General features: G+C 41.8%; 1 protein-coding gene across 2 annotated transcripts in view; it reads left to right on the top strand.

Moving 5' to 3' along the window:
- Positions 1–27,680, top strand: part of PDE4B (phosphodiesterase 4B) — a 628,586-nt gene that overhangs the window by 475,365 nt on the left and 125,541 nt on the right. For both annotated transcript variants that reach the window (XM_051999487.1, XM_051999489.1), the window contains 4 exons: positions 8,437–8,631; positions 16,752–16,788; positions 16,900–16,970; positions 22,722–22,771. In XM_051999487.1, coding sequence (XP_051855447.1) covers positions 8,437–8,631; positions 16,752–16,788; positions 16,900–16,970; positions 22,722–22,771 — 353 coding nt within the window. The remainder of the gene's footprint in view (positions 1–8,436; positions 8,632–16,751; positions 16,789–16,899; positions 16,971–22,721; positions 22,772–27,680) is intronic.

Genomic DNA, 27,680 nt, shown 5'->3' with positions numbered 1-27,680 from the left:
TGCACATGTGGGTCCCTTTCCCTCCTTTAGATCTCATTGGGATAGAAGCCCAGTAGAAACACTTGCAATGGATTCTGGAAGGGTTCAACCCATCCCATTCCCTGCTCTAAGAACAAGCTTTGTGCAATGAGCCACATGGAATTATTTCATTTTCTGCCTCGTTTCTCCACCACCACCCCTATCGCTCAAAATACACTTGGTCCAGTAGCCATCATGAAGGATTTCCAGGGAACCACAGGGAAAACCAGGTTACCTTCCAGTGCTGATTTCCTCCAATCCAAGTACAAACAGGACTTTAATTTAGGATCATAGAACCAGAGCTGGAAAGAATCTCAGAAGCCTTCAGCTCATTTGACATATAAAGAAATTGAGACCCAAAGAGCTTATATACCTTCCCAAAAGTCACATATGTAATGTCAGAGGCAGGAAGTAAATTCTGTCAGAGATTCTCTCTTTAAAAAAATCACTTCCAGTTCTCTTCCTCCTAGGCTGATTGCATCTCCTTTGTTCTAGATTATTCTCTCAACAAATGAGAAGAATTGTTACATTTGGGATGTAAGGAAGGATACAATCAATCCATTCCAAATTACAGAAACTCTCCATATGGGAGGGCTAGTGGACTTATTGTGTGTAACACAAGAAATATTGTATTCCAGGTCTGGAGGTAGAGCTGGGAAGCAGATATCAATGTACTAAGGCAGGAGAAACAAAGTCAGTTTCTAGGAACATGTCATACTGAAGTCTACTTTGGTAGAACTGTGGGAAAAATTCAAGGAGAGGTTGGGCTGATGGATCATTAATACAAATGACTATCAGTGAAGGCAGTCTATCCATCTGTCTGTCTATCTATATATCCATCTATCCATCTATATAGCCTTCCATCCATTTGTCTATCTGTCTCGCTATTTATCTGTATACATACATGCATATATACATTTACATATATACATAATATACATATATACATCACTACTGATGATTTTTATGGTATGGGGAATTCCCAGTGTGAAAAGTACTTCCACTAGTACAACTCAGTTGCGCAATTATGGCTTAAGGGCTTTGCTGATTGGATCGATGAGAAGTGAAGATCCTCCATCCACAAGACTTGAACCAAGTCTTCCTGATCCCCAAGACCAACAAGTGAACATAGGCTGTCTGTCACCATGTTATTCAGGCTTTCTTAAAATCCTAACTTGGATCCTTACAGGACTCGGAGGCATTGGAAGCATAGGTAGGCGTATTTTATAGAGGAAATGACTTCCTTCAGTTTCTGCTGATTTATTTTGTGAAGTTTCAGTTGGCCCAAGAATATAAGCTTGCCTCCAATGGTGGTCTAATTTCTGAAAACATCCCCCTTTCCCCCACAGGAAACTCATGGGTTGAACACTTTTTCACCTTGATGGAAATAATGCCCTTATTATGAGGAAACAGTAATGTTTTAATGTGGGACCATTTTCCTATCTCATTAAAGTCTTAAAACACAAACACAATTTGAAGCTATTAAAGGCTCACTCTAAAATACAGTCTCAGGCAGCTGAAACTGAATTTCCAGAAAATTGGCCCCCAGCCTCTCAATCTCATTTTCACAATCTGGTGCTTTTGGAGGGAGGACCGTTAGAGGTTGTTTTGTTGTGTTGTTTTGTCTTCAAACTGTTTCCTCTCTCCAGAGAATACGGCCCGGAAATGGATTCCAAATAGCACATAAAACCTCTTGTCAAAAATTTTGCCCTCACAATCCAGGCCAAGTGGCTCAACCAATAGAGACCAGCTGAAGGAATATTCAACAATCATTAAGACTTAATGATTGTTAATTAAGGGATTTAGCCCTTGAGGTCCCGTTCATCTCAAGACTGAGGCTCCCATGAAGTACCTTCCTCATGAAGACAACGTCCCTTATTCTAGGGCACTTGTGTTCTCAGACATTAGAGCTCCAGGGGAGAGGAATTTTCAAACAATTTGCAAATTAAATGGTATTGAGGGTCTAGAGACAGGGACTAATGACCGCTTACTTATATATGGCACTTTTAAAGTTTGTCCCTTACAGATAATATTTAATTTGGTCCTCACAATAGCACCGGAGCTAGGTACTAGTAGTCACATTAGTGATGAAGAAGGTGAAGTTGAGAAAGGTTACATGACTTACCCAGGATCACATAGGGAACAAGTATAGGATTTGAATCCAGAACTTGCTGATTTAGAGTACAATTCTCTCCCCATTCTGCCACATGTTAACAGCAATCCTAGTCTTCTTCATTGACATAATTTGGCACCTGTCGGCTCATTTCAATGCTTTTGTCTTTCCAAGTTGGTCATATTTCTTCTCAAGCTGCTTGTTTTTTAGGTGGACTTGCATAATCATCTGCAAAAAGCCCCAGTTCTGGGCGATAGAAAATCCATTGGGAACAATGAGACCATTGTGAAATGATTCTTAACTTTCCATCTCCCCCAGCTCTGTCTGGAACAGAAAATTTGCTGGAATCTACCTGAATGTTATCAGCAACCAGCTCCCCTGGAGAATGTCCCTAGTGAAAAGGAGCCTCTTCAAATCGTAGAATGAATTGGTTCTGGTGACTTTGGGGCTCTGTCTTTGTGGTGAGAAGAGCAGTTTATACAGCCGGGCACAGTATGGGGATTTGGAAGGAATAATGATGAAAGACCAGAAGCCGAGACACTTAGATGTGATCAGCTCTATCATTGTTCTCTCACCTTAATTAAAGGTCTCATCAACACCTTAGGCTTTTTCTTTTACTCTCTTTCTGCTTTGACTTCCCTCAAGCTTTTCAATATGATTTTTTTTTAAATCCTGTTTTTGTCTGAGTCCTGTTCCTGCTCCATGGATTCTCTCAGCATTTTTCCTTCTAGTGGTGACTGAGTAAGATGTAGCTATCTTCTGCCATCTGCTGGTTTGCTGCCTTCAATTGAGAGAAAGAAAGAATGGAAAGAAGGAAGGAGGGAGGGAGGGAAGGAAGGAAGGAAGGAAGGAAGGAAGGAAGGAAGGAAGGAAGGAAGGAAGGAAGGAAGGAAGGAAGGAAGGAAGGAAGGAAGGAAGGAAGGAAGGAAGGAAGGAAGGGAGGGAGGAGGGAGGGAGGGAGGAAGGAAGGAAGGAAGGGAGGGAGGAAGGGAGGGAGGGAGGAAAAGGAAAGCAGGGGAAAGGGGGAAAAGAGAGTGGAACGAGGATAAAGGGGGAAAGGGGGAAAAGAAGAAAAGGGGAAAGGGAAAAGGAAAGGATTATCTAAGGTTTCATCATTGTCTTGTATTCAATCTAAGTCACTGAATTGGCTTTATTACATTTTATAAACTGTGGTTGAACTGAACTGAATTTAACCTAACTCCCACCATTCCTCTTCTCTGACGCACCTCTATTACTAGTTATCAAAATTCAGGTAGCAACTAGGAGTAGTGGAAGGTGACAGTGTCTGAGGACCAAAGGGCAGAGGAGGCATTATGGCATGGCATATGTTCTTCAACATGCTCTTGATCCTGCTAACTGGATCATGCTGGATAAAACCACCACTTTATCTCCCCATATCAAGACCCCTCTCCCCACCCCCATCAAAAATAGATAAATAAACAAACAAATAATCACCTAAGCTCATATACACAGGATCATCCACTTATATCTAGAAGGGATTTTAGAAGTCATTTAGTCCTTTCTACAAAAAAGGAAACTGAGTTTCAGAGATCTTCACTGACTCAGCCAAGGTCACTAGATCTCCAGATCATAGAAGTTTGTCTCTGGTACCAGATGATAGAGACCCACTGGAGTTTATTGAGGTAAAGAAGTGACAGAGACCTCCTTGATTAGAGTATGCTTAGGAATGAGTGTCCCTTCCCTGGTGGCCTTCAAGTAAAAGGAAGATGACAACCTGTCAGGTTGTAGAGGCATGTGTCAGGACAAGTGGCTCCAGAGGTCCATGGCAGCCCAGAAAGTCTCTGAAATCTTCCTCTTTTTTTCTCCTCCCTCCTTCCATCCATCTAGCCCTCCTTTCTTCCTTCCTTTCTTCTTTTCTTCTTCCTTCCTTCCTTCCTTCCTTCCTTCCTTCCTTCTTCCTTCCTTCCTACCTACCTATGTTCCTTCCTTCCTTTCTCCCTCCTCTCCCGCTTCTCCTCCCTCCCTCTCTCTTTCCCTCCCTCTTTCTCCTTCCTCCCTCCCTCTTTTTCTTTTCTTCTTTCCTTCCTTCTTTTCTTCCTTCCTTTCATCACTTCCCACAATCCTCCATCTCACTATCACTAGAAAAAAATCTCAGAGATGATCTAACTTTTCTCCTTCATTTTACAGACAAGGAAACTGAGTCCTAGAAAGATTGGCTGGCTTGTCCAGGAAAATAGAAGGCAGAATCTGTTTCTAACCTAGATTCCCTAAGTCCCAATCCTGCTCGCTTTATAATATATATAAAGATTTCTGCCAATTTCTAAGTACTATGTATACATGTCAGCTATTGTAGTTGTTATTTACAAAGTCAATCAAGAAGCACTTATTAATTGCCTGTGGTATACCAAGCATTCTGTTAGAGATTGAGAACACAAATACAAAGACTGCACCAATCCCTACTTTCCAAGAAGAAAATTCAGAATCTCAGAGTTGTAAGAAAACATGAGACCTTGAATGAGAATCCCCCCACATAATCCCAACAAGTAGCCAACCTGATTGGATCTGAAGACCCCCGATGAGGGGGAACCTTGAAGCACCTAGAATATATAATGTTAGAGCTGAAAGGGACCTTAGAACCTAGTCCTTTCCAACCTTAAACCTGAAATGTCTAGAGTTGCTCACTTTTCTCTCAAATTTCTCAAGATATTTTGCTCTTCCCCTGCTCTCTCCTCATAATCTACTTTGTGCATTAGTCCTTTGTCTACCCTTTTAGGCTCAGCTTGCAATTCTTCAGCCAAGCAACTGTGTCTTATTCATCATCATCTTTACTCTTCCACTCTGGTCCACCCAACAGAGTCTACCTGTCTCCTCCTAGGATCTAAGATGCTTTAAGCAAGGGGGAAAAGCAAGGGGGAATCATCTTTCTTAGACTTTCACCTAGTTGATGACTAACTCCCAGTGGATTCTCATCACAGTCTGTCAAGAAAGGCATAATAACCCTGAGTCCTGCCGCTCCACGGTGAAAGTTTCAACTAGTGGAGTCAAGTCATGCTTACTGGGGGCTCTCACTAGCTTAATCCCAGAAATACAAGTAGAAGCAAAAAAGAGGTGCTTCCATTCTAACTATAGGAACTTAACATAGTAATGGAAAGGAACAACACATCAAAGAAGGTGAAAAGTGGGTGGGGGTAGTAGGAGGAGAAGGTTTCCATGTTGGATATTGGTAGAGAAAGGCTCAGGAATGGAGCCTGGAGAGGAATGAGCATAAACCTAGTTATCCTGGACATGTCTTTGAAAGGGGGATGTCTGTGGTATGATTGTCATGGAGTATTATCATACTGTAAGAAAGAACAAGCAGGATGATTTCAGAAATACTTGGTAAGACTTATATGAACAGATACATGGTGAAGTAAATAGAACCAAGAAAACATCGGACACAGGAACAGCAATATTGTTTAATGAAGAACTGTAATGACTTAATAATACAATGATATCTGCCTCCAGAGAAAGAATTGTATTATTTGAATATAGATTGAACCATGTTCTTGTTCACTTTCTTTCATTTTTTTCTTTTGGGTCTTTTGTATAAAATCAATAACATGTAAATGTGTTACATAATTGAACATAAATATCGTTACACTTTGTTTTGATTGCTTTCTATCTCAGGGAGGAGGAAGAGGAAGAAGAAATAGAATTTGGAACTCAAAACTTTATATAAAAATGTTTTGATTATTTGAAATTTGAAATTCAACATTTTTAAAAATACAAATTGGATTATTTGAAATTTGAAAAATGTGAAATTTTTAAAAATACAAAAGTTAAAAAAAAGAAAAGAAAAGGGGGCTTCCCAGAAGAATTGAGTAATTGAAAGATCACAAAGGCAGAGGGAATGATTTCATTGAAGTCTACTATGACATTGAGGGGAAAAACATCTTCCTGGGCAAGGCACCGCTGAGAAATTAGATATATTCATGTGAAACTATATTAGCAATGATCAAAATATGCATTGCTATTTAAGCACATACTTTAAAATAGATTTCATTCTTTGTTTACTGTATTTCTCAAAGTTTTATGAAACAAAAGAAGTTCTGTGACCAGATGCCTCCAATGGAAGGGGGAAATAGATCCTGAAAGAGCAGCAAGGAGCCAGAATGGGGTGTGGGAAGAGGTGGAAAGAAAGACAAAATATCCCTAGAACAGGAAAGTCAGGCAATCGTCATTGTTTGCTCTCAACATTACCTTGGGGAAATCCCAAGTCTCAGGTAATGCAAACCTGAAGCATGAACTGCTCAGCTGCTTCCTGAAAATGGCCAGTGCCAGGAAACCGACTCTCCCATAATGAAGCCCATTCACTCAGGAGAAACTCGAATAGTTCCGAGATTCTTCTGCATCTGGCTCAAAACCCATCTCTTTCTACAAACCACTGATTGTTCTTAGGTCTGTCCTCTGGGGTCAAGCAAAATTGGCTGAATCTTTCTTTCACTCGCCAGGTTATTTTCAGTTATTGAAATTGAATGCTTGAACCAGCATCTCCATCCTACTCTCTAAATATCCGCTTCTTCAGACATTCATGGTTACTTCCATCCACCTTGGGGCAGAGGGAGCAGGTGGGCTTAGGTGAATTCTGGAGCACCAGGTTAGCAATAATCTGAGGATGCTGGTAAGTGAGAATCGTCACTACAACAATACAGGAAAATCAGAAGGGGAACGCCCAGGGACCGTTGGATCAGAATTCTCAGAAGGGTCCTGGGATAAGGGTCACTTTGGAACTTCTCCATGTCTGTTCTCTAGGTACATCTCCCATCTAGTCTAAAAGGGGTCTGTCCTTCCCCACTCCCACCCGATCTTCTCTCCCTTCAGTGAACTCTGGTAAATTGAGCCTCCACTCCGAGTTAAGTGGGTCTATGTGAGTTTAATGAAATCTCTTTGTGGATACATTTGCATACATTATACCACTCTACCTCAGGCTGGCTCATCTCTTCAGTCAGTGAGTGTTTTCTGGGTAGCAGGAGTTGGTCCATAAACATCTGAAAATATTCCTAGTCTGTGGTTAATTAGATTGTGAGATTCATCAGCTGGAAACTCTTAGGTGCTTCTGGGTAATCAAATGCTTAGCTCCCAGCTACTCTTCTCTCAAGAAATGCTGTACTGTGATCAACCCATTTAGTAGAGAGGGAGCTTGGTCTTGTTCTAAGTTCAGTGTCATTGCCTAGGATAATTTTTCTCTGCCTTCCTCATACGTTTTGCTCTGATTCTGTCTCAGTTAAAAGGAGGATCTCAGGTTGAGACAAAACATGGTTAATCTTAGGCCAGTCCAGAATTACAAATTTGAATCCAACCCATTCCAGCTTCCCTGGTATAAGCCCCCCACTCTCCCCTCACCCAGCCACTACCCGAGACCCATTCTTCAGAACTACTTGTCTGGATTATTTGCAATAACCCTCCTGGCCTCAGGATCAATTCAATGAAATCTAATAAACATTTATTAAGCACCAACTATGTGCCAAACATTGTGCTGAGTGCTAGGGTTACCAAAGAGGCAAAAGGCAGTCCCTGTCCTTAGGGAGCGTGTAATCTAATGGAAGAGACCGCATGCGAAGAAATCTATACAAAGCAAGCTATCTGTAGGAAAAAATAAAAAGGAGGAAGCATTAGAACTGAGAGAGGTAAGGACTCATCGAGCTCTCATCCTTCCTTTGCTGGAAGCCTTTCCCGGCTTCTCTTAAGTTTAGGCAGCTTATTGATGCATACTTGATTTCTTGTTTTCTCTCATATTTGATTGGGAACTTCTTGAGGACAGGGACTTCCTTGTGACCCTTAGCACTTAGTAGGTGCTTCGTAATTGTTTTGTGACTGATCAATGTACTATTCCTCACTCATGACACTCCATCTCGGGGTGCTATCCCTTTGTATATCTGGGATATTCCCCCCTTTTCATCTCTACCTTCTTCCTGACTCAGCTGCAGGAGTCTCTCTCAGTGTCCCGGACACTGGAAATGTTTTCTAGATTCATACTTATTTGCCCATTAGAATGTAAGCCCCCTGAGGGCAGGCCAGTATTTTTGTCTTTCTCTGGACAGCCAGCGCTCTGGCAAATGGCCACTACTTAAATGTCCGCTTGTCAGTCTGTTAACTGGTTTAATAACTGAGAATTATGTCTGTCATCCCCAGCCACCCACATCCCACTCTAAGGCTGTGAGGGGGGGTCTACAAGCCCGGTGATCAGGGGAGCTCAGGACATGGGTACCATCCTGCAGATGTCTCATCAGACTTAGGGGCCCAAGCCACGGACGTCGGCGACATCTCCCCAACCCAAACCCAAACCTCTCTGTTTTCTCTTCCAGCTTCGATGTGGAAAATGGCCCGTCCCCTGGCCGGAGCCCCCTGGACCCCCAGGCCGGCTCTTCCTCGGGGCTTGTGCTGCACACCACCTTCCCCGGGCACAGCCAGCGTCGGGAGTCGTTCCTCTACAGGTCAGACAGCGACTATGATCTCTCGCCCAAGGCTATGTCTAGAAATTCTTCCCTTCCAAGCGAACAGTAAGTAGAAGCCGTCTGGTTCCCAGTCTCACGCCTACTCCATTTATTGACACTGTTTAAAACAAAACAGATACAGACAAAACCCTGAACAACTCATCTTTCCCTTTTCACCTGGGACCCACAGAGCATGAAAATGAATAGAGGGAAAGGCTGTGAATATTGTCAAGCCCTCAGGAGCATCGCTGAGCATTAGAAACACTAGCCAGGTGTTGTCAAAGACATTAACAATATGGTGAGCTCAGAGTCGGGTAGCTGGAGTCTATTAGGAATTGGGCTACTGAGTACTTTCTGGTTTATTCCCGGAACTATTTAGACAACAGGGGTATTAAGATACTTCTAAGTTCTCTTAAATCCCATTTGGGTTTTCTGCTTTATTGAGAGCCCTGGCAAGAGGGAGAGCAGCTAGCTAGTCGAGGACCTGGGTTTTCCTTCTGGCAAACCATCATTGTGGATCTGGAGCAGGGAGAGCAGGCCAAGGGAAACAGAGCTGGCTCCTTCTTTTGAATCACCCAATAATGGCCATTATTATTAAGAGACTTGCTTGATGAAACTCCACCTGAAGAGTTCTATTAACTAGACAGAGTCACAGGTTCCCATCTTCCTTTTCTGAATCAGGGGTCTCTGATTTTCATTTAAAGAACATTGGGTTGTGTTTCTTGTTTATCAAATTTCAGAATCCAAATAATGTTGAAAACTGTTGTTCATGAGTTAAAAGCTTTCTGGGCACATAAGATTCTTGGCTGTTTGGTTTTAAAACATCAGTGGCAACTATAATCCCAAAGAGGAAAAAATGCTACTGGATCTTCTTTGGTTCCTAGAAAGGATTCACAAAATGGATAGGAAAGCCAAAGGAAAAGGCAAAGAGTTATCGTGTAAAGAATGCTGGTTCCAAAGCCTAGTCCTGCCATTTCGGACATGATCTTGGCCAAGACAGACCTTTTCTGTTCCCGTTGGCTTGTGGGGTCTCTAAACAAAGGGCACTGGAGCTGGAACCCACAAGGACCTGGGTTCAAATACTGATCTGAACATTTGCTAGTTGTGTGACTTAAACATTCTGTGCCTCAGTTTCCTCATCTGTAAAATAAGGGGATGGGGTTTCATGGTCTTTTTTTCTGACTCTAAACCTACAATCCTATCCCCAGTGGTTGGACTTTGGATGACCTCAAAGATCTCTTCCTGTTTGGAGAGATGTCCCTAAAGGTTTCCATAGGAGTCCTCAACAGGGATACCTTAGTTTCCCTGAATTATTATGAATGACTGTCAAAGTCTGTTCTGTCTCCCTTGACAATATCATCGACTCACATGGCTTCTTCTTTGCCAACAACTCCTCCATGTGGTTTTCCCATCCCGAGTTACAATCCCAGATTCCCGGCTATTTATGGGACATCTCTCCCTGTGAACAATTTATCACCTCAGCATATGACATCCTAAAATACTACACACACACACACACACACACACACACACACACACACCCCTGCTTCTCCATCCAATCTCACTAATTCTATGGCTACCTCAACCCATGTCCTGTGTTTATAAGCTTGAATTACTATTTGTAGGGGTTTCCAGCTCCAGGAGAACCCTTTCTGGAAATAAATAAATATATACATATATACAAAAAAGGCTCTGGCCACATCTGAAAGCACATTTGATTTCTTACCCCATTAACTCCACTTATCACCCAAGAGGAAGAAAGGAGGCTTTCCCAGCAGTCCTGAGGAGTCCGTGCTGGCAGCTTCCTCTGCCTCCAGCATCATCTCCTGCTGCCCATCCCTTCCTTTCCTCCCCCATTCCTTGCCATTTCTTCACACCTTGACAAGGACAGACAATAGAATGAATCAGCTGCCTGTATGGCTAGCCTGGGCCCCAGACCCAAGTTCATTTATTGATTCCTTCATTTATTTGTTCAGTCAAGAAATCCTTTGTGCCTGCTGTAGATCCCACATATCTTAATGGATCTCAGAGACAAATGCAAGAAATAATGTTTAATAGTCAGAAGATCTGGCTTTGGATCTCTTCTATGTCCAACGGTATCTGTATGACCAGAGATGAAAGACTTCTTTTTCTCCTCTGAGTAATGGGGATAATAAACTTTGCCTCCATTGCCTTTTTTCTGAGGCAATTGGGGTTAAGTGACTTGCCTAGGATCACACAGCCAGGAAGTGATAAGTGTCTGAGACCAGATTTGAAGCCCAGGGATGGTGATCTGTCCCGCTGCCACTCCGTTGAGATGCAGGATGAGGAAAGCCTTCTGCAAACCCCATCATCTTTTTTACTTTGTGCCTATTTTGAATCTCTTTTGCACATAGTTTTGTGCATAGGCTTAGAGCTGGAATGAACATTAAATCCTAAAGTCTGACCTCATTTACAGATCATGACAATAGTCACAGATAGAATTTCTATAGCACTCCCAAGTCTGTAAAGCCTTTTCTTTCACAAAAATCCCAGTAGATAAGGGCTATTCCCATCCCCATGTTACACATCCAACAACCAATTTTAAATTTTAAAAGTGACTAAAGGACTTTCCCTAGTGTCCAAGGCTGAATGGGAACCCTAATTTGCCATTCTATGGAATTCACCATTCTCTGCAGTATACCTGCCTTCCTGATGAGGAAACTGAGGCACATGGTGATTTCCATTCCAGCTTCGTACAGCTGAGTAGCTGAAGCAAGCTTTGATCTCAGTTTTTCCTGACTCCAAATCCAACATTTATCCACCACATCATAACATGTGTCTTCCTTCCAATGGAATATATAAGTTCCTCGAAGGCAAGAGCTGTTCCATGTTTTTGTTGTTGTTCATCCTTCATTTTCAAAAAGGACCAGCGACATCACAGAGTGATGTTTTCATTTATGCATGAATTGGATTTAAACACAGCTGGAAAACATTGTCAGCCTGTGTCCCTTGGACATAAATGGCCTTTCAAAGACCAAAGTCCACATTTCCAGTTGAGTCCAGTTGAGTCAAAAACTGACATTTGTCCGAACCTTTTGAAAATAATCAAAGCACATGATCAGCACCATCTCATTTGAGTGCCGTGATGATCCTATGGAGAAGGGAGTCCCATTTTACAGATGAAGAACCTGGAATCCTGAAAGAAGTAACTTGTCCAAAGAACACAGAGCTAGAAAGTGTCCCAGCTCTTCCTGCTTGCTTTCTCCCTACTTTTCCATGTTGCCTCATCCGTGTAAGGCGTGTAGCCCATCCCAAGAATCTTCTGCTTCCTGTTGCTGCTAACCCTCTGTCCATCTGAAAAGCCCTCAAGAGGAAGGAGCTATTCTTCTTCTCCATCCCTGGAGGCAGAGACTTGGACTGCAGCAGCTCCAGGGCTGAAGGGACCACCTTATAGAAGAGCTTAAAGAGAACCCCTCCCCTTACCCTCCCGGTGCCTCTTTGTGCCCCCATCTAAAAGGACAGGATTGGTCTCATTAGTCTCTGGGCTAAAATCGATGCTCCTCTGAATGCTTCTTGGCTATCTTGAAGCCAGTTTTCTGAGCATCTGAGAAGAGGAGAAGAGAAAAAAGGATTAGTGAGAAATGAAATCTTAACAAAGATTTAATTTTGACCCATCTTTTAGCAAAGAGACCACTGCAGGTGGTTCTATACGCTCGTAGTCCAATTCAATTAGATGACTCAATGAGCATTTATTAAGTACCCACTGTGAACAAGGATGTATAGATTCAAAAACAAGAAGAAGATTCTGGTTCTTGAGGAATCTGTATTCTAGCATAGGGTGGAAGACATACAGAGAAATAAATATAGTCATTTGAGAAAGGAGAGCACTAGCGACCAGAGAGATCAGGGACTGTAGGAAGCAGCATCTGGGTAATCTTAAAAAAAAATTACTAAATCATCCAGGAGAAGTGAATTTCGTCCATGGGAAGCAAACAGCCTTTTCAAAGACCCAGAGGAGGGAGCTGAGTAGTCCACGTCGGTTGGGGCACCAGATGGCACTCGTGCGCTGTTCTGGCAGGCGTCCAGCCATGTTCCAGCCGCTTCAGAAGTGCAAGAGAATGCCCCAACATGGGTCATTTTAAAACAAACTGATTAAATTTGATGTTTTTATAGTTAATGCATAATAAATGTTACATTTAATTTTATATTTAATGTGTAAGAGACAGTTCAATTTGCATTCAGAGTGAAACTTATAAAGATAATTCTTTAATAAAGCACTTTGCAGTTTATAAATGGCTTTCAGATCCATTACTTGATGGGATCCGTTACCAACAAGCAATTATCAGCTGCCTACTATGTGTCGGGGGTTGTACTGGATGAAAGGATTAGGAATATAAAAATGAAGCGATTCCACCTTCAGGGAGCTTCCATTCTAGTGGGGGATATAACATATTCACAGATAAATAAGTATAGAATATACAAAATAAATTCTCAGTGACTGGATGGGGTTACTAATGACAGTATTTATACTAGGCTTTAAGGTTTGCAGAGTGCTTTACAAATACCTCAATGGGTCCTCACAACAAATCTGAGAGAGAGGTGCGGGAGGAAACTGAGGCAGGGAGAGGTTGAGTAGCTTTCCTGCCCAGGGTCCACACAAGTAGTGAAGGTCTGAGGCGGGATTCGAACACAGAGCTTCCCGATTTCAGATCTACAATTTTATTCACTGCATCTCGGAGCTACTGCTTGGAGCTCACCCTAAAAAATCCGGATGTGTCATCAAAGTAGACTAAGCTCCCTTTAGCAGACAGCCAGGGAGAGCCATAGTCCCTAGAGTGCTGACCCTGGAGTCATCGAGATCCATCTCCCCAAGTTCAAATCCAGCCTCAGATACTTCCTCGCTGTGTGACTCGGGGCAAGTGACCTAATCCTGTTTGCCTCGGTTGCTTTATCTGTAAAATGGGCTAGAGAAGGAAATGGGGCATCCCTCCATTATCTTTGCCAATAGAATCCCAAATGGGATCACAAAGAACAACCCCTTAGTAGAGAGAGAATAGGGAGCTAGCTTCCTGTAGTTCTCAGATCTCCTGAGAATTGATCTATAAATAATGATCGGTGCTCAAGTGGTTCAAGGAGATCGTGTCCCCATTTCTGAGCTCATGTCCAAGCCTCGATTGGCCTTGGGAGACTCATGGTAACAGTAACCATATGCACTTCACCAAATGATATGTGCCAGAAATGTATGTGGTAGGTGTTTAATAAATGTTTATTGGTTGATTGATGGAAATCAAGAATAATTGACATCATTTTAGCAGAACTAGATACAGAGATGAAAGGCAAGTTTCAAAGACAGATTCAACCTGCAGCTGAACAGAAATCTCCTTTATAAGGTATCAGGCCAATGACCATTGAGCCTCTCCCTGAAGCCTTCTCCAAAGGCTCCCTGGAGGCAGCCGGTGCCAGACTTTGCATTGCTGCAGACAAAGCTGATTGAGAAGGAACTTTCCCTTCCATTAACTGGAAATCTCTCTTTTTGCAACTGCCCTCATTTCTCCTCCTTCTGCCCTCCCCTAGCAAGCAGAACAACTCTAAGCCCATGTAGAAAACAGGCGTTCATATCCATAAAGATGGAGACCTTTCTTTTGGGGGGTTTCTCTTCTCCAAGATAAATATCCCCAATTTCTCCCATTCAAGGAGATGTCCAGACTGCCCTGGTTGCCTTCCTCTGCCGTTCTCTGGCTTTGTACACAGGTCTTCCCAAAACATGGATCTAAAGGTAAAGCCTCCAGTACATGAGGACCACCAGCTTCTCAGTCCTGGGCAAAATGCTTGTCTGGAAGCTTATTAAGAACCTTGAGCTTGTGAAGCTCCCATTTCATGCTGTTGACTTCTGAAGGACTGAGGTCCACTAAAATCCCCAGATCTTTTACAGGTCTACTACAACCCAGGCCTGCCTCCCCTCTCTTGTACTTAGGAGTTGATTTTCTGAACTCAAGCTTTACATTTAGCTCTATTCACTTTCATCTTTTTCTAATGAAATCTATTGAGACCCAAGAAGGTTAATAATGACTTGTTCCATGTATTTTGAAAAGTAAAAAAAAAAAAACTATTATTATAAAAATAATAATAATAATCTGCTCAATATATTTTGAAAAATAAAACCATTATTATAAAAATGATAATTTTCCCAAGATCACAAAAGAAATGTTATTGTTGGGATTGGAACTCAAATCCTATAACAATCAACTTTTCCCACTCCAGATGAATAAACTGAGAGTCAATTTGAACCAACTTGCCCCCAATGACATGAGAATCATCACTAGGAATGGAACCCAGTTCCAACGCCATCAGTCCTTCCATGTTGAAAATATTCTGCATGACTCTGAACTTCCTTCACACACTTACTTTCCAAGGATTCCTTCTTGCTGCTGCCATGTCTTTGCCCCAGTGCCTTCAATTCAGCTTCACCTCTGTGAATGCTCCTTAAACATCCCCTCCTACATGAAGCCCTCCCTGCCTCCTCCTCCCCATTTGCTAGTACCTTCTCTTCGTGGCGGACAGCTAGGGAATGTCATAAAGGATAGAACTTCAGACCTGGAGTCAGAAAGACTCAACTTCATGGATTCGAAGCCACGTCTCCAACACTAGACATACCAGCTGTGTGACTCATTTAATTCTGCCTCAGTTTCTTCATTTGGAAAATGAGCTAAATTTGCCACACAAAAAAAAAAAAGAAAGAAAGAAAGAAAGAAAAAAGTAAAGAAGAGAAAAAACCCAAATGGATAATAACAACAACCATATCAATCTCTTCAGGATCATCTTGTTTTTATTTTGTGTGATCTTCCATATGTCCATGCAACTAGTTGTAAACTTCTTGAGGGCAGAGTCTGTTTCATTTAGGTTGTAGCTCCTAAGGATGCTTAGCAAATACCAGCGGATTGAATGATTCCATTTTCCTCTTAGTGTGAAGGCCATCAGAAGAGAGTAACGTCTTGTATGATAGAAAAAAAGAAAAATCCTAGACAAAAAAAAAAAAATTAAAGAAAAAATTACTTCAGAAAGAGGCTGGGAGAATAAATTATTCTGGAAATGAAAAGGGAAAGAAGGAATAAAGGGGGATGCTCTCAGGGATTACCTTCAGGATTTCCATAGAGGTATCTGGGGTACAAATAGGAGCCTGTTCCTAATGCTCATTCAGCCATGATTTCTAAAGACCCAAGAGAAACTTTTGCTGAATAGGGACTCGAGGCGGCTTAGCCAAGTGTACACCAATTAAGAAAAACACTTCGAAAAGCATAGGAGTCTATATTTGGCTCTTCCTGACGCCATATTTGCAGAAACCCATTCTGAGTTTTTGTCTAAAAGGCTTGAGGCAGCGGGCAGACTTCCACCAAACACTTTGTAAAAAGTCACATTAAAAACAAAAGTAATGGGATTCCCAGACAGCCGGTGGTGTTTCAGCAGCCGTAAGGCTGCCATTCAACAAAAGCCAGGAAACTCACTCACGGTTTTCTCCGGACAGTGAGGCCTTTTTTTCCAGGGCTGTGTCCTAAATGCCAGAGACAAACAGAGATGGAAGAGAGAAAGAAGGAAAAGTAGAGAGAATAAGTAAAAGATAGAGACAGACAGGCAGAGATGGAGGGGAGAGAGAGAAAGAGAAGGAAAGAGAAAGAGAGAGCAGCCCTCCACTTCAATTTTCTGACTTCTGCCGTCAAAATCCATCAGCTGGATTGAATAATAGGACAAGTCAGTTACTTCATGTGAGTCTGGTGGGTTTCTTGAGAGAGAACTCAACTAACTATTGCCAGTCCAAGGCGATTTCTATTTTTCAGAGGCTGAGATCCAGGGTTTTTATAGGTCCACTATTGTTAAGAGCATGGAATATTGGTATCCTTTATATTCTCCAGAGCAAAAATTAAACATTTTTGTACCCAGGACAGAAGAGAAGGAGTTTATCTGGCATGTTGCTGATGCTCCTCAAAATAATCCACAAGGTTTCTGCTCAGCTGAAGGATTGGACACTGCTGAGAAACTAGGGAAGAAAGGAGGCAAACCATGGGGTAGCCTCCAAATTTTTTTACCCTGAGATACAACCCTAGTTGCCCAGTCTTAGTTACAACCCATCTATTCCCCTGGACCACGCAGAGGTTGGTGTGTTTATTACCATGAATGTTAGAGTTCCCAATCAGTTTTAACATCATCTTTTCTCTCTTCTTTCTCACTAGACATGGTGACGACCTGATCGTAACACCTTTTGCACAGGTGAGTTTGAGACTTGATCTTTCCTTTTTTCCTGCATGCCCCGGATCTCTCCCCCGGCCATGTTGCCATTTTAAAATTCCTGGCCCTTTACAAAGCTAATTTCCTTTCCAGGTCCTCGCCAGCTTGCGAAGTGTGAGGAATAACTTCACCCTCCTGACCAATCTGCATGGAGCAGCCAACAAGTAAGTCGCATCGATTTTGTGGATTTAGACAGGGTCTTCCATGAAAAAATAATAATAATAATAAGCCTTGGAGGCAAAGGATATGGGTGTGAATCCTGATTGGGTCCTTCACCTTCTGAGTCTCAGCTTCCTCATCTTTAAAGTGGATTAAATGCATTTAAGGTCACTTCTTAAGCTGTGGTTCTATCATCAGCTGAGAATATTTGTAAAGTGTTTACCAGGAAGGGCTTAATGGAAGTTGCATCCTCCTGGCTCTTTAGTTGAGTTTGAAACTCAACCTTCTTATTTATTTTCTGTGCAGTCTGCAGTAACTCACATCGTTTCTTTGGGCCTCAGTTTCCCCCATTGGAAAATAAAGACTTTGGATTAAGGAGCATCTGTGATCTCTTCCACGTCCAAACCTACAGTTTTCAGAGGATTTCACAAGATTTGCTGGTACAATTGGACGTGTCTTTCACAGCTGAGCCACAAGATGGCAGCCTTTACCCCAGTTCAGATTGGAACCCATGGCATCAAAGCCATTTTTCCAGGAGAGGGAACTGAGGCTGAGGGAGGTGTCGAAGTCAGAAGCAATGTGGGGACCCGTCCTCCGCCTCCCTGTGCACCAAGCCCTCTTCCCACTCTACAGCTCTTGGAAGTTAAGTGACTTGCCCAGTAGCAACCGGCTTAAGAAGGGGCAGCCGTAATGGATAAAGGATCAGCCTTGGAGGTCAGATCCATCCTCAGACACTCACTAGTGGTGAGACCTGAGAGAGTCACTTCCCCCTGTTTGTCTCAGTTTGCTCCTTTGTAAAATGGAGAAGGACATGGCCCATCATCCCAGCATTTTTACCAAGAAAATCCCACGTGGGATCCCAGAAAGTTGCACATCAGCAGGGGATTTGAATCCAGTTCCCCCAAAGTCAGTGCCCTTCCCACCGTAGTCTCAAGCATTTATTAAAGGGCTTACCATTGGAAACAGCCACCATTATTAAGTAATGGTGTAAAAAAAAAAAAAGAAGAAGAGTAAATGATATAAAGAGTTTAAAAAAAAAAAAAAAAGAAACATGAGTCTTCCAGACTCCAGGCCCCATGCTTTATACCCTGTGACATATCCTAGCTGCCCCTTTCTAATTGAGCTTTCATCTCTCAGGTAACTAGGTGCTTAATAAATGCTTTCTTAGTCGGATTGAATCAAATTCCATGAAATAGGTCAAATGGAGATTTTATTGGTGAAAAGAACAAATCCCAGGGAACCATAGGCTTCTGAAGAAAAGCACAAATTAGCCTCCCTCTCCTCCCATTGTACTCAATGGTTCACACTGTAGGAAATCAGCTCTGTGTTATCCTGAGTTTTACCACCCAGATAGAGAAAATCCCCATGTTCTTTTTTGGTTCCTTTCCAGTAAAATATGTCCAGGTGCAAGTCTTGATCAGCCTTTTTTTTCTTTTGGGTTTCAAGTTCAAATACAATTTTTTTTAAGATCCCGAGGCTATAAAAACATGGTGGGCATCCCTGGCTGCCTTTCCAGGTCAATTATTGCCCCTCCCCCAGCTTCATCTCTTCCCTTCCCCCCTCCCTCCCCCCCCCCCCCCCGGAGCCCAGGAGGGTGATTGCCTCACTGAAATTGAGAAGATGCCTAAAAAATGGAAGAAAGCGCTGGAAAGGGAACATCGTGTGCTCTGACCTCTGTCCCACCATCATTTATGGCATGGAAAAGGGGGGCAGAATGATGCAAAATAATTTAATACATTTGTGTTCAGATGCTTTTAATCTAAAGGTACTTAATCCTTCTGGGGGGAAGAATGCTCTTAAGTTGATAGATCATAGATTCAAAGCTGGAAAAGATCATGGAGGTCAATTAAATCACCCCACTCCCCAGAAAAAAAAATTATTACAGAAATTGAGACCCAGGGAAATCAAATAACTTATCCAAAGTCACGCAACAAATAAATGGCAAAGCTAGGATTTAAATAAAAGTGTCCTCTTCCATTGTCTACTTGGGATTGGCTAACCTGCCACTCCTTATTTCACTACTTATCTACAGAATGAGGAGATTAGACAAGGCAGCTCCCCCAGGCCCCTTCCAACTTTGGTTTTATAGTGACATAAATCAGTCCATAACCAAGCATTTATTAACGCTTCCTACATGCCAGATTCTGTGTAATTTGAAGAAAAATGTCTATAAACCTTAAAGCAACATCAATAAGTTACAATTATGATTATTGTTATTGTTGATAAAATAATAACCTGTCTTTCTATGACACTTAAAGTTCTTTCTATACTTAGTTTACCCCACTTGAGCCCCACATCATCTCTGTGAGATTCTACAAATGTTGCAATTCCCATTTTGTGGATGGGGAAAGTAAATCTAGAAAAGATAAATACAGTCTGTCAAAACTTTAGCAAGTGGTTGTAAAATTAGTAGGTATGGGAGCCTGATTTGAAAGTGGCTCTAACTAGCCTTGAAACCAAGTCTATATTCTTTCCTGATTATACTGATATTCCTATTAACTATCACTATCATTAACATGAGGAGAAGGCTATGAGGTTGCCCTCTGGGTAAGGAGGGCATGGATTCAAGTCTCATTTCTGTCACATAACAGCTAGGTACTAACAAATCATTGGACCTTCTGGGCCTCCAGACCACTAACCCAAGAAAAAAAAGCTGCAGAAGGGGGATGTTCTGTGACTGGGAGGACTTCTCATACTGAGAGCCAGCTCCCATACTGCTGAAATCATAGCTCCATCTCTGGAATGGTTTTAAAGTTGACAAAATTCTTGTCTCACAATCAAACTTTTTCTCACAACAAAAATGAAACATAAGCCCCATTTTATAATTGAGGCAATTGAGCCTAAGACAATGAATTACTCATCCAAGGTTGTGCACATGAGGCAGGATTTGGACCCCACTCTTCTGAGGTCAGAGCCAAAATCTTTTCCCATCTTACCCATTTTTTTATGAGCCTAATGATTAACAAAGCTGGTCTTGGAGATTTAAAAGCTGGAAGGAACCTTAAAAATCAGACCAGCCAACATTCTCATTTTACAGATGGGTAAACTGATGCAGGTAGGTGGACTTCCCCAAAGTCAGATAATTCCATTTGTCCAAAGGAATAACAACTAGAGGAAGTTCTCCAACCCTAAAGCCATTGCTTTTACTAGAGTCTAAGTCTGTATTTTCTGACTCCGAGGCTAGCCATCTTTCCAGTAGTCCCTTGTGGATTGGGAAAAATTATTTTTTCCTGATCCTGCTGTCATTGACGTCATCCTCCTCAACTTCATCATGTCACTAACATCTGTCATTTCCCCCAATGGTCATATGTAAATGACTTCCTGTCCAGAAGTTGAACACCTTGGGCAAACAAACTACACTGACCGGGGCGGGCCACAAGAGTCCCATTGTCCACTCATTCCCAATTCATAAAGTAAAAAGCTCTTGGGGTCCACAAGAGACAATGCGGCTCCTACAAGAATCTGTCTTATTTTTAAGGAGATGTATGTTCACTGAGAACCCATAAAGAATATCCTTTTTGCAAACATGGAACATCTCCAAATCTGGGTATTCAGAGCTTGAATCCCTAAATGACTTGGGATTATTTGCAATGCTTTTTGCATTATTTTGACCCAGCTCTGGATCTTTATTACGCTTCATGATCTTGGCTGAATACTTCCAGGCTATAGTTTCTTCATTTGTAAAATTAGAGTAGCAAGATTCAAACTATTCTTATAATCATAATGAAAGGAGATACTTCCAGTCCCCCCAAAACACTAGTAAAATCCATTTCAGAATGCTTCACATCATAAAAATAGCTCATGTTTGCAGAACAATTTATTACCTGTGTTCAACAGCCTTGGAAGCCAGGTTGCGAGAGTATTTAGCACCATTTTCCAGCTGAGGAAACTGAGCAACAGGATACCATGTGACTTTCCCACCATTCCACAGGACTAATAAAAGTTAGAACCAAGATTCAGAGTCATGGGTTTTTAATTCTTATTGAGGCTTCTTTTCAGTGATTTATATTTTTTTTCTTTAAGCTAATCTAGCTTAAAGAAAAGCTATTATAGCCTATTCTCAAGGCTCTACATTTAAATCCTAACTCCATCTGACTGTGTGATCCTGGGCAAATCACTTCCCTCCCAAATTCCTTGATAATTCTCTAACACTGAAAATTGTAGCATAGAAGCTGATTTATATCAATGAAATTTCCTAAATGAAAGCCCCTTGTGCCAATAAAAATCGCATATTTAAAAAAATGTTACTTTTATGACTGCTAACATTGATGATGATTTAAACTAAGACTAGGAGTCAGAAAATCTGACCATCATGGTGTGAAACATACTGAGGGTTCAGACTGAATGGCCTGCCTTTTAAGTAGCCTTTCTCAGGACTTGGTGATGCAAGCACAGCTTTCTACTTTTAATTCAAATATGCTTTGATTATTTCCCAAGTACAATAATGATGATTAATATCACTGTGGGAAAGAGTGAAAGCCTGGTAGCCAGGGGTCCCAGATCTGACACTAATTAGCTATATGACCCAATAAAAGTCTTCCTTACTTTAAGAATAATTTTCCTAGGCTATGTGATAGGGCTAAAATGACTTATTCCACATGGAATTTGAAAGTTTGAAAGAAGCTAAGTTTAAAACTGTTTGTCGAAGGTTTGAATTTCAGTCTGGAAGGAGATTCAGGAGTGATCCTGGTCAGTCCCTGCCCTTTCCTAGGACTGTTTGCTCTTTTGAAAAATGGGTCTCATACAGGAGAATCCTTGCATTTGTCTTCCATTCACAAATTTGTTTTGAGGGAAGTGCTTTGCAAACCTTGAAACGGGTCAGAGGAACACAAATGTAGCACTAAAGGGGACTTGAAGAGTGCTGGTAATACAACCATCTCACAAAGGAGGCAACTGAGACCCAGAAAATCAAGCAAATTATTTACACTCAGAATTGGAAAAGCTCTTAAAGGTCATTTTATCTAAACCCATCGTTTTTATAGATGAGGAAGCTGGAGCCCAAAGAAATCAAGTTACCTGCAAGATTTAGATCTGGGGACCTCAGAAACCAGATTGTTAATTAAAAAAAAAAATCCTTTACAGAGAAAGAAACTGAGGCTCATTAAGCAATATGCCCAAGATCAGGCGGAAGTAGCATCTAAACCCAGGACCCCCTGACTCTAAATGTCCTGCCGTTATTCCTGTCATGCCATTGCTTTGTGATTCAGATAAGTTATACCAAAGTGCAGACCTGACATTCTAAGATCTTACCAGAAGACATAACAGTAGAGATTTAATCCAACATAACAATTCCTGAGTAAGCTTGGAAATCTCCTGAGGCCCCTCCTTGGAGCAGCAAAAGAACAAAAAAACAAGGGGTGAGGGAGAAGCCAGGAACAAGGCTGGCTGGGGAGCCAGAGTAAATGACTTCCTTCCTGGAAAGTCTGAGGTTCCTCAAGTAGTATATAGGGAAATTCCAAAGCAAAGAAATAGTGAGAAAATTGCAGAAGTCCTTTGCCTCCTATTACAAGAGTTTGGCTCCCAATACTCCCATTGTGTCCAATTGTGCACATAAAATCATATTAACGATTACAAGAGAGTCAGCTAAACAAGCTTTCTCAGAAGCCCCTTGGCCCCCTTTTGAGCCATGTTACTATATAACTGCAAATTAATGAATCTTTCTCTTCTCTTCTCCGTCTCTCTGTCTCTGTCTCTCTGTCTTTCTGTCTCTCTGTGTGTGTCTCTCTGTCTGTGTGTGTGTGTCTCACCTCCCACAGGAGGTCTCCAGCTGCTACCCAGCCTCCTGTCTCCAGAGTTAACCTCCAAGGTAGGATGTACTGCCCAGACTTGGTGGACAGTTTTATCAATGTGTTCCCTTTGTTCAGAATCTGTGTAAGTGCAACACTTTTGTCTGAAACTTGAATTTGTCACCCAGAGAGTTGCTTCCTGTGGTTCCAAAGATAGGAGGTATTTGCTCTTTATTTTTTTCCTTTGTAAAATCAAGTCCAAGTAGTTGCAGGAGACCTTGCCAACCCACATGTGCTGACCTGTCAAAAATTGATGGATTTGCAATGATTAGAATTCCAAGAACAAGGGGGTGAGCCACAGCTGCATTCATCCTGGATCCTGACCTCAGCTCACTGGGCCCAAATGAACTCTCATAGAGCTCACATCAAAAGCCTGGTTCCACTGATCTCCACCTGCCCTGTGGGGTCACCTCAGGCACTACCATACCTGTTAATTCCCTTCTGCCTGGATCCAACCCAGGAACGCTCAGCTACCACCCAGATCTCCTTCTTCTCCAGGTGTGAAGGCAAAGTCTTTCTGGGTAATAGAGCATTTCTCCTGGAGAGGGTCCAATTTGTTCTGCAAAAGTGTCTTGCAAACACCTGCCCCCTTCTTCTTCTGCAGTTGCTGCATGATCCACCATCAAGTGTTTTCTTAGAGTAAAAGGGAACCAGTTGAATATGCGCTCTTGGGGAACAGAGGTCACTTTCCCTTTTATCTTTGCATGTCCAATACCTAATACAGTACTCAGCTTATAGAAGGTGCTAAATGATGAATGGATAGTGATTGGTACGATTAGAAGGACTAAAGAGCTATTAAAGCATTCAAATGGAACTGCAGCATACTATGCCAGTCACTGGGAATTGATTTGTTGGATTCTTTGGTGTCCTTTGTTGAATGGCAGGTTTGGGGCCAAATTCCAAAACTGTCACTCATTAATTTGGGAGGAAATAGGAGAGATTATAGGCTCATAGATTTGGAGCAAGGAGTGACCTCAGGGTCCATGAAGTCTACCCTGTTCATCATATAGATTTGGAAAGTAACAACAACCACCACAACAAAAATAATATCATTTCTATAGTGCTTGTTTTAAGATCTTCAAAGCACTTTACAAATATAATCTCTTTTGATCCTTTGTAGGAACCCAGGGAGGCAAAAGGTTTAAAATTAATAAATAATAAAATTAATTTTTAAAATTCCTAAACCACAAGCCTGACCATGCCCTCCAGGAGAGAGTGTTGGTGGTAACTGTGAGAAAATATCCTGGAAAAGGCAGGAAGGGTAATGAGATGAACAATAGAGATGCTTAGGTGGGCATGAAAGGGCTATACCCCATTACCCATAAAGAAGGCCATCAAAGAAGTAACTGCTCAAAAAGGAAGGTGGCCTGGATATGTGGCAAGAGCAAAGGCAATGGATAAACAGACCACGTTTTTAAAATCATATTTAAGTTTTTAATGATCAGAAATGTATTTTACTCACCTTCTCTATCATTGAAAAGAAAAAAAAGGAAAAAATCTGGCAACAAATATGAATGTTCGTGCAAAGATTCCCACACTGACATAGTCCAAAATTATTTGTCCCATTCTTTATCGTAAATCTGTCTTGAACCCTCTATGTCAAGAGGTACGCAATGGGCTTCACCATCTGTCCTCAAGAATCATGGCTGGTCACTGTCTTAGTCAGAGTTTGGGGGCTTTTCAAAGCCATCAAGATATAACCTTCTTTCATTATGAACCTCTGAGAATCCAGAAATCTTTGAGGAAGGCTCCGTGTGCTTTCAGCAAAGCCCCTCTGGAAAACTTATGAGAAGATCACATGAGCAAGGAAGGGACTCAAATGGATGGGTTGAGTTGCCTACATTGGAGGGAATGGCTACATCAGAGAGATCAGAGATGAATTTTTAGTTGAACAAGGAATCAAAATGGGGATGGGAAGAAACAGATCCTGCCCTCAAGGGACTTTTAGTGAAGGCAAAGTGTTGCTCCACTTGTAATAGCTCAAAAAATGATTGTGTGAGTGTGTGTGTGTGAAATATGAGAAGATGGGAAGACAAAGGGAAGAGAGAAAAAGAGGAAATGAGACAGGGGGAGGGAAAAGAGAGAGGAGAAAAGGAGAAATTGATGGGGGAAAGAAAGAAAGAAAGGGGAGAAGAAAGAGAGAAGGGGAGAAAAAGAAGAGTCAGAAAAAGAGGGGACAAAGGAAAGGGGAAAGGAAGAGGAGAAAGAGAGGAAAGAAAAGTGATTACCTCTAGAGCCATCTACTATGAAATCAAAGGAACTGAAAAGTTCTTTATCTAAACACTTCAAAAGCCTAGGGGTGTTTGAAGTATTATTTTCTTCAGAGGCTTCATCCAGAGAATCTCTATAGAGTGTTTTTTTTTTTTAAATAAGCAATGCTATAGCCTGAAAGATCAAAGAAAAGCATATGGAAACCACTGGCGAGGTATGATGTTGGCGGGGCAAGGAGACGGCGCTCTGATTTTGGTCCATTGGATTCATCAAGGTGTTTCTGACGTCAATTAGACGATCTCAACTATTTTTTCATGGTTTTGTCATTAATCCTGACACGCAGGCGGGAGAAATATGAAATGTACGGCTATAAACAACCCATCTTGGAGCCAACGCTCCCTTTGGGGGAAAAAAAAAGTTTCTACGATTCTTGGCACAGTAAACGCAACTTGGCAGCTGGCGAGCCTAGTGGTGGTGTCTGGAAGGCAGGGTGGTAAAGCAGCTATAATACCAATTAGGTGGTTTAGAAAGAAAATTTTTTTTAAAAGGAACTGGCCTTTTTGTGGCTATACCAATTATTACGTAATTATAGGTTTCAGAATCTCCTTCACGTTTAACCACAGGCAGAAGAGGAAGGAGGAGAAATACATCCTGTGTTTTGTTCTTATTAACAGCTTATATGCACCAGGCAGATTTTTCCTGTCTTTTTAATATCTATCAGCCTATGACAAAGAAGCATTGAAATGCAAACTTTGAAGGAGGATGCAAGGGTGTTTCAGATGGCTTTGGAGCATCCTTTTAGGGATTGTGGATTAGGCTGAGGTTTAAATCACAGATTGGGCTTTTCTCGAAGGGATTTTTGGTGCATTAAGTATCCCTACTGAAAGGCCTTAATTTCTTTTTGAAGTTCTTTCGCCGTCCCTGATGTGAGTTCCTTGGGATTCTGAAATTCTTCCTTTACATACAGGAAACATGACAGGAAGAAATGCAGAAATCAGGACAGTTGATTCATTATTTTGAACATGAAGATGCAACTGAATGACACAATCAATTGATCAATACATAAGATATGAACCAAGAGGAGGAAGAGCCTCCTAAAAGAAGTATTTAATCCATCAATGAAACAAAGATCATAAATGTAAGCCTGGAAGAGATTTTGGGGATCTTTTGGTTCAAATCCCTCATTTTACAATTTAGGAAACTGAGCCACAGAGAGGCTAAGTGAGGCTACGTTTTCACACAGTTAGTAGGAAGAGCCTCCAACTCTTTCTTCTGGATGCTTGATCCATGATTTATTTGAAAAATTAATTGTCAGCCATGAGGGCTCCATCGACATGTTTGCCCTTTCCATTGATCATTAACATGGAGCAGGGGAGAGGGCACTGGGTTTAGAGTCACAGGACCTGGCTCTGATTCTCATTGGAGTCATACTGAAGTTGGGTTGGGAAATCGGGAAGAAGTGGCAGAGATCGAGGTGGGAAGGGAGCTTGGAGGTGACCTGCTCCAAACCCCTCAGCTTCCAGAGGAAGCAAAGATGAACTGACCTCCCCAAAGTCTAAAACCATATGTTCCAAAGCAGGTGCTACCCATTTCTCTCTGTCATAGGTCTTTGTTCAAGTAATTTCCATCTTGGAAGCTCATTCCTGAACTAAATGAGCTCTAAGTTTCTGTGTAATTCTAAATGCAATGCTGCTGTGAAATAACTGACTAGAGAGATCCTGTAAGACCTGGCGATTCACATCCTGAATTCAGAAAAAAGATTAGGACTAGAGATGGAGAGATAGGGAGCTGGGGAATCATCCGCCTGTAGGTGGTAGTTGAAGTCATGGGAGTGAATGAGATCATCAAAGGAAAGAGAGAAGAGAGAGAGGAAAAGGGGGAGGGAGGACGATGACATAACCTCAGGAAAAACCCACATGAAGAGGTTGGGAAGAGGATGAGGAGTCTGGGAGGGAACAAAGAATGGACAGTTAGAGAGGTGGGAGGAGAAGCAGGAGAGGGGAATGATTCTGAAACAAGGATGAGTTACAGGAAGAAAATCAGACTAACCTTGCCCAAAACTGCAGGGATTGATGGGACTGAGAAAGAAAAAAAAAGGAAGATGTGATTAGGAGACATGTAGATCGGGGGCTCCCAGCCGATAAACATTTATTAAGCTTTTACTCAATGCCCAGAATAAGTATCTAGCATATAGCTAAAAGCAAATCCAGTCACTGCTCACAAGTAGCTAACAGTCTGTTAGGGAGGAACCATGCAAGCGACTTTGTACTCCCCCCCAAAAAAATAAAGAACCTGTTAACCTCAAGGTCAGAATGGTCTGGAGGGGGAATAATATACAGGATAACTTTGAAATAATCAACTCAGTGAGGGCACTAGCTTTAAGGGTGAAGACTTCTCCTAAAGGATGAGATTGTGGCTGAGACTTGAAGGAAGCTAGGAGACAGAGATGAGGAAGGAGAGACTTCCAGGGACAGTCAGGGAAAATCCCTTGAGATTGGTCTGAGAAACAGCCAGGAGATCAAAGTAATTAGGTGATTGAAGAGAAAATAGTGGGGAGCTAGGTTTAAGACACATGGAAAGAAATTAAGGAATTTGAAAATTAAATTGAAGATTTTGTGTTTGATCCTAAAAGCAATAGGGAGCTACTGGAGTTTATTGAGTAGGAGAGGGACATAGTTGGACTTATACTTTAAGAGAATCACTCTAACAGCTGAATGA

The sequence above is a fragment of the Antechinus flavipes genome, chromosome 4 (assembly GCF_016432865.1).
Source record: "Antechinus flavipes isolate AdamAnt ecotype Samford, QLD, Australia chromosome 4, AdamAnt_v2, whole genome shotgun sequence".
NCBI classification, from domain to species: Eukaryota; Metazoa; Chordata; class Mammalia; order Dasyuromorphia; family Dasyuridae; genus Antechinus; species Antechinus flavipes.
Note: the sequence above shows the minus strand (reverse complement) of the source record. Positions and strands in the feature narration are given on the sequence as shown.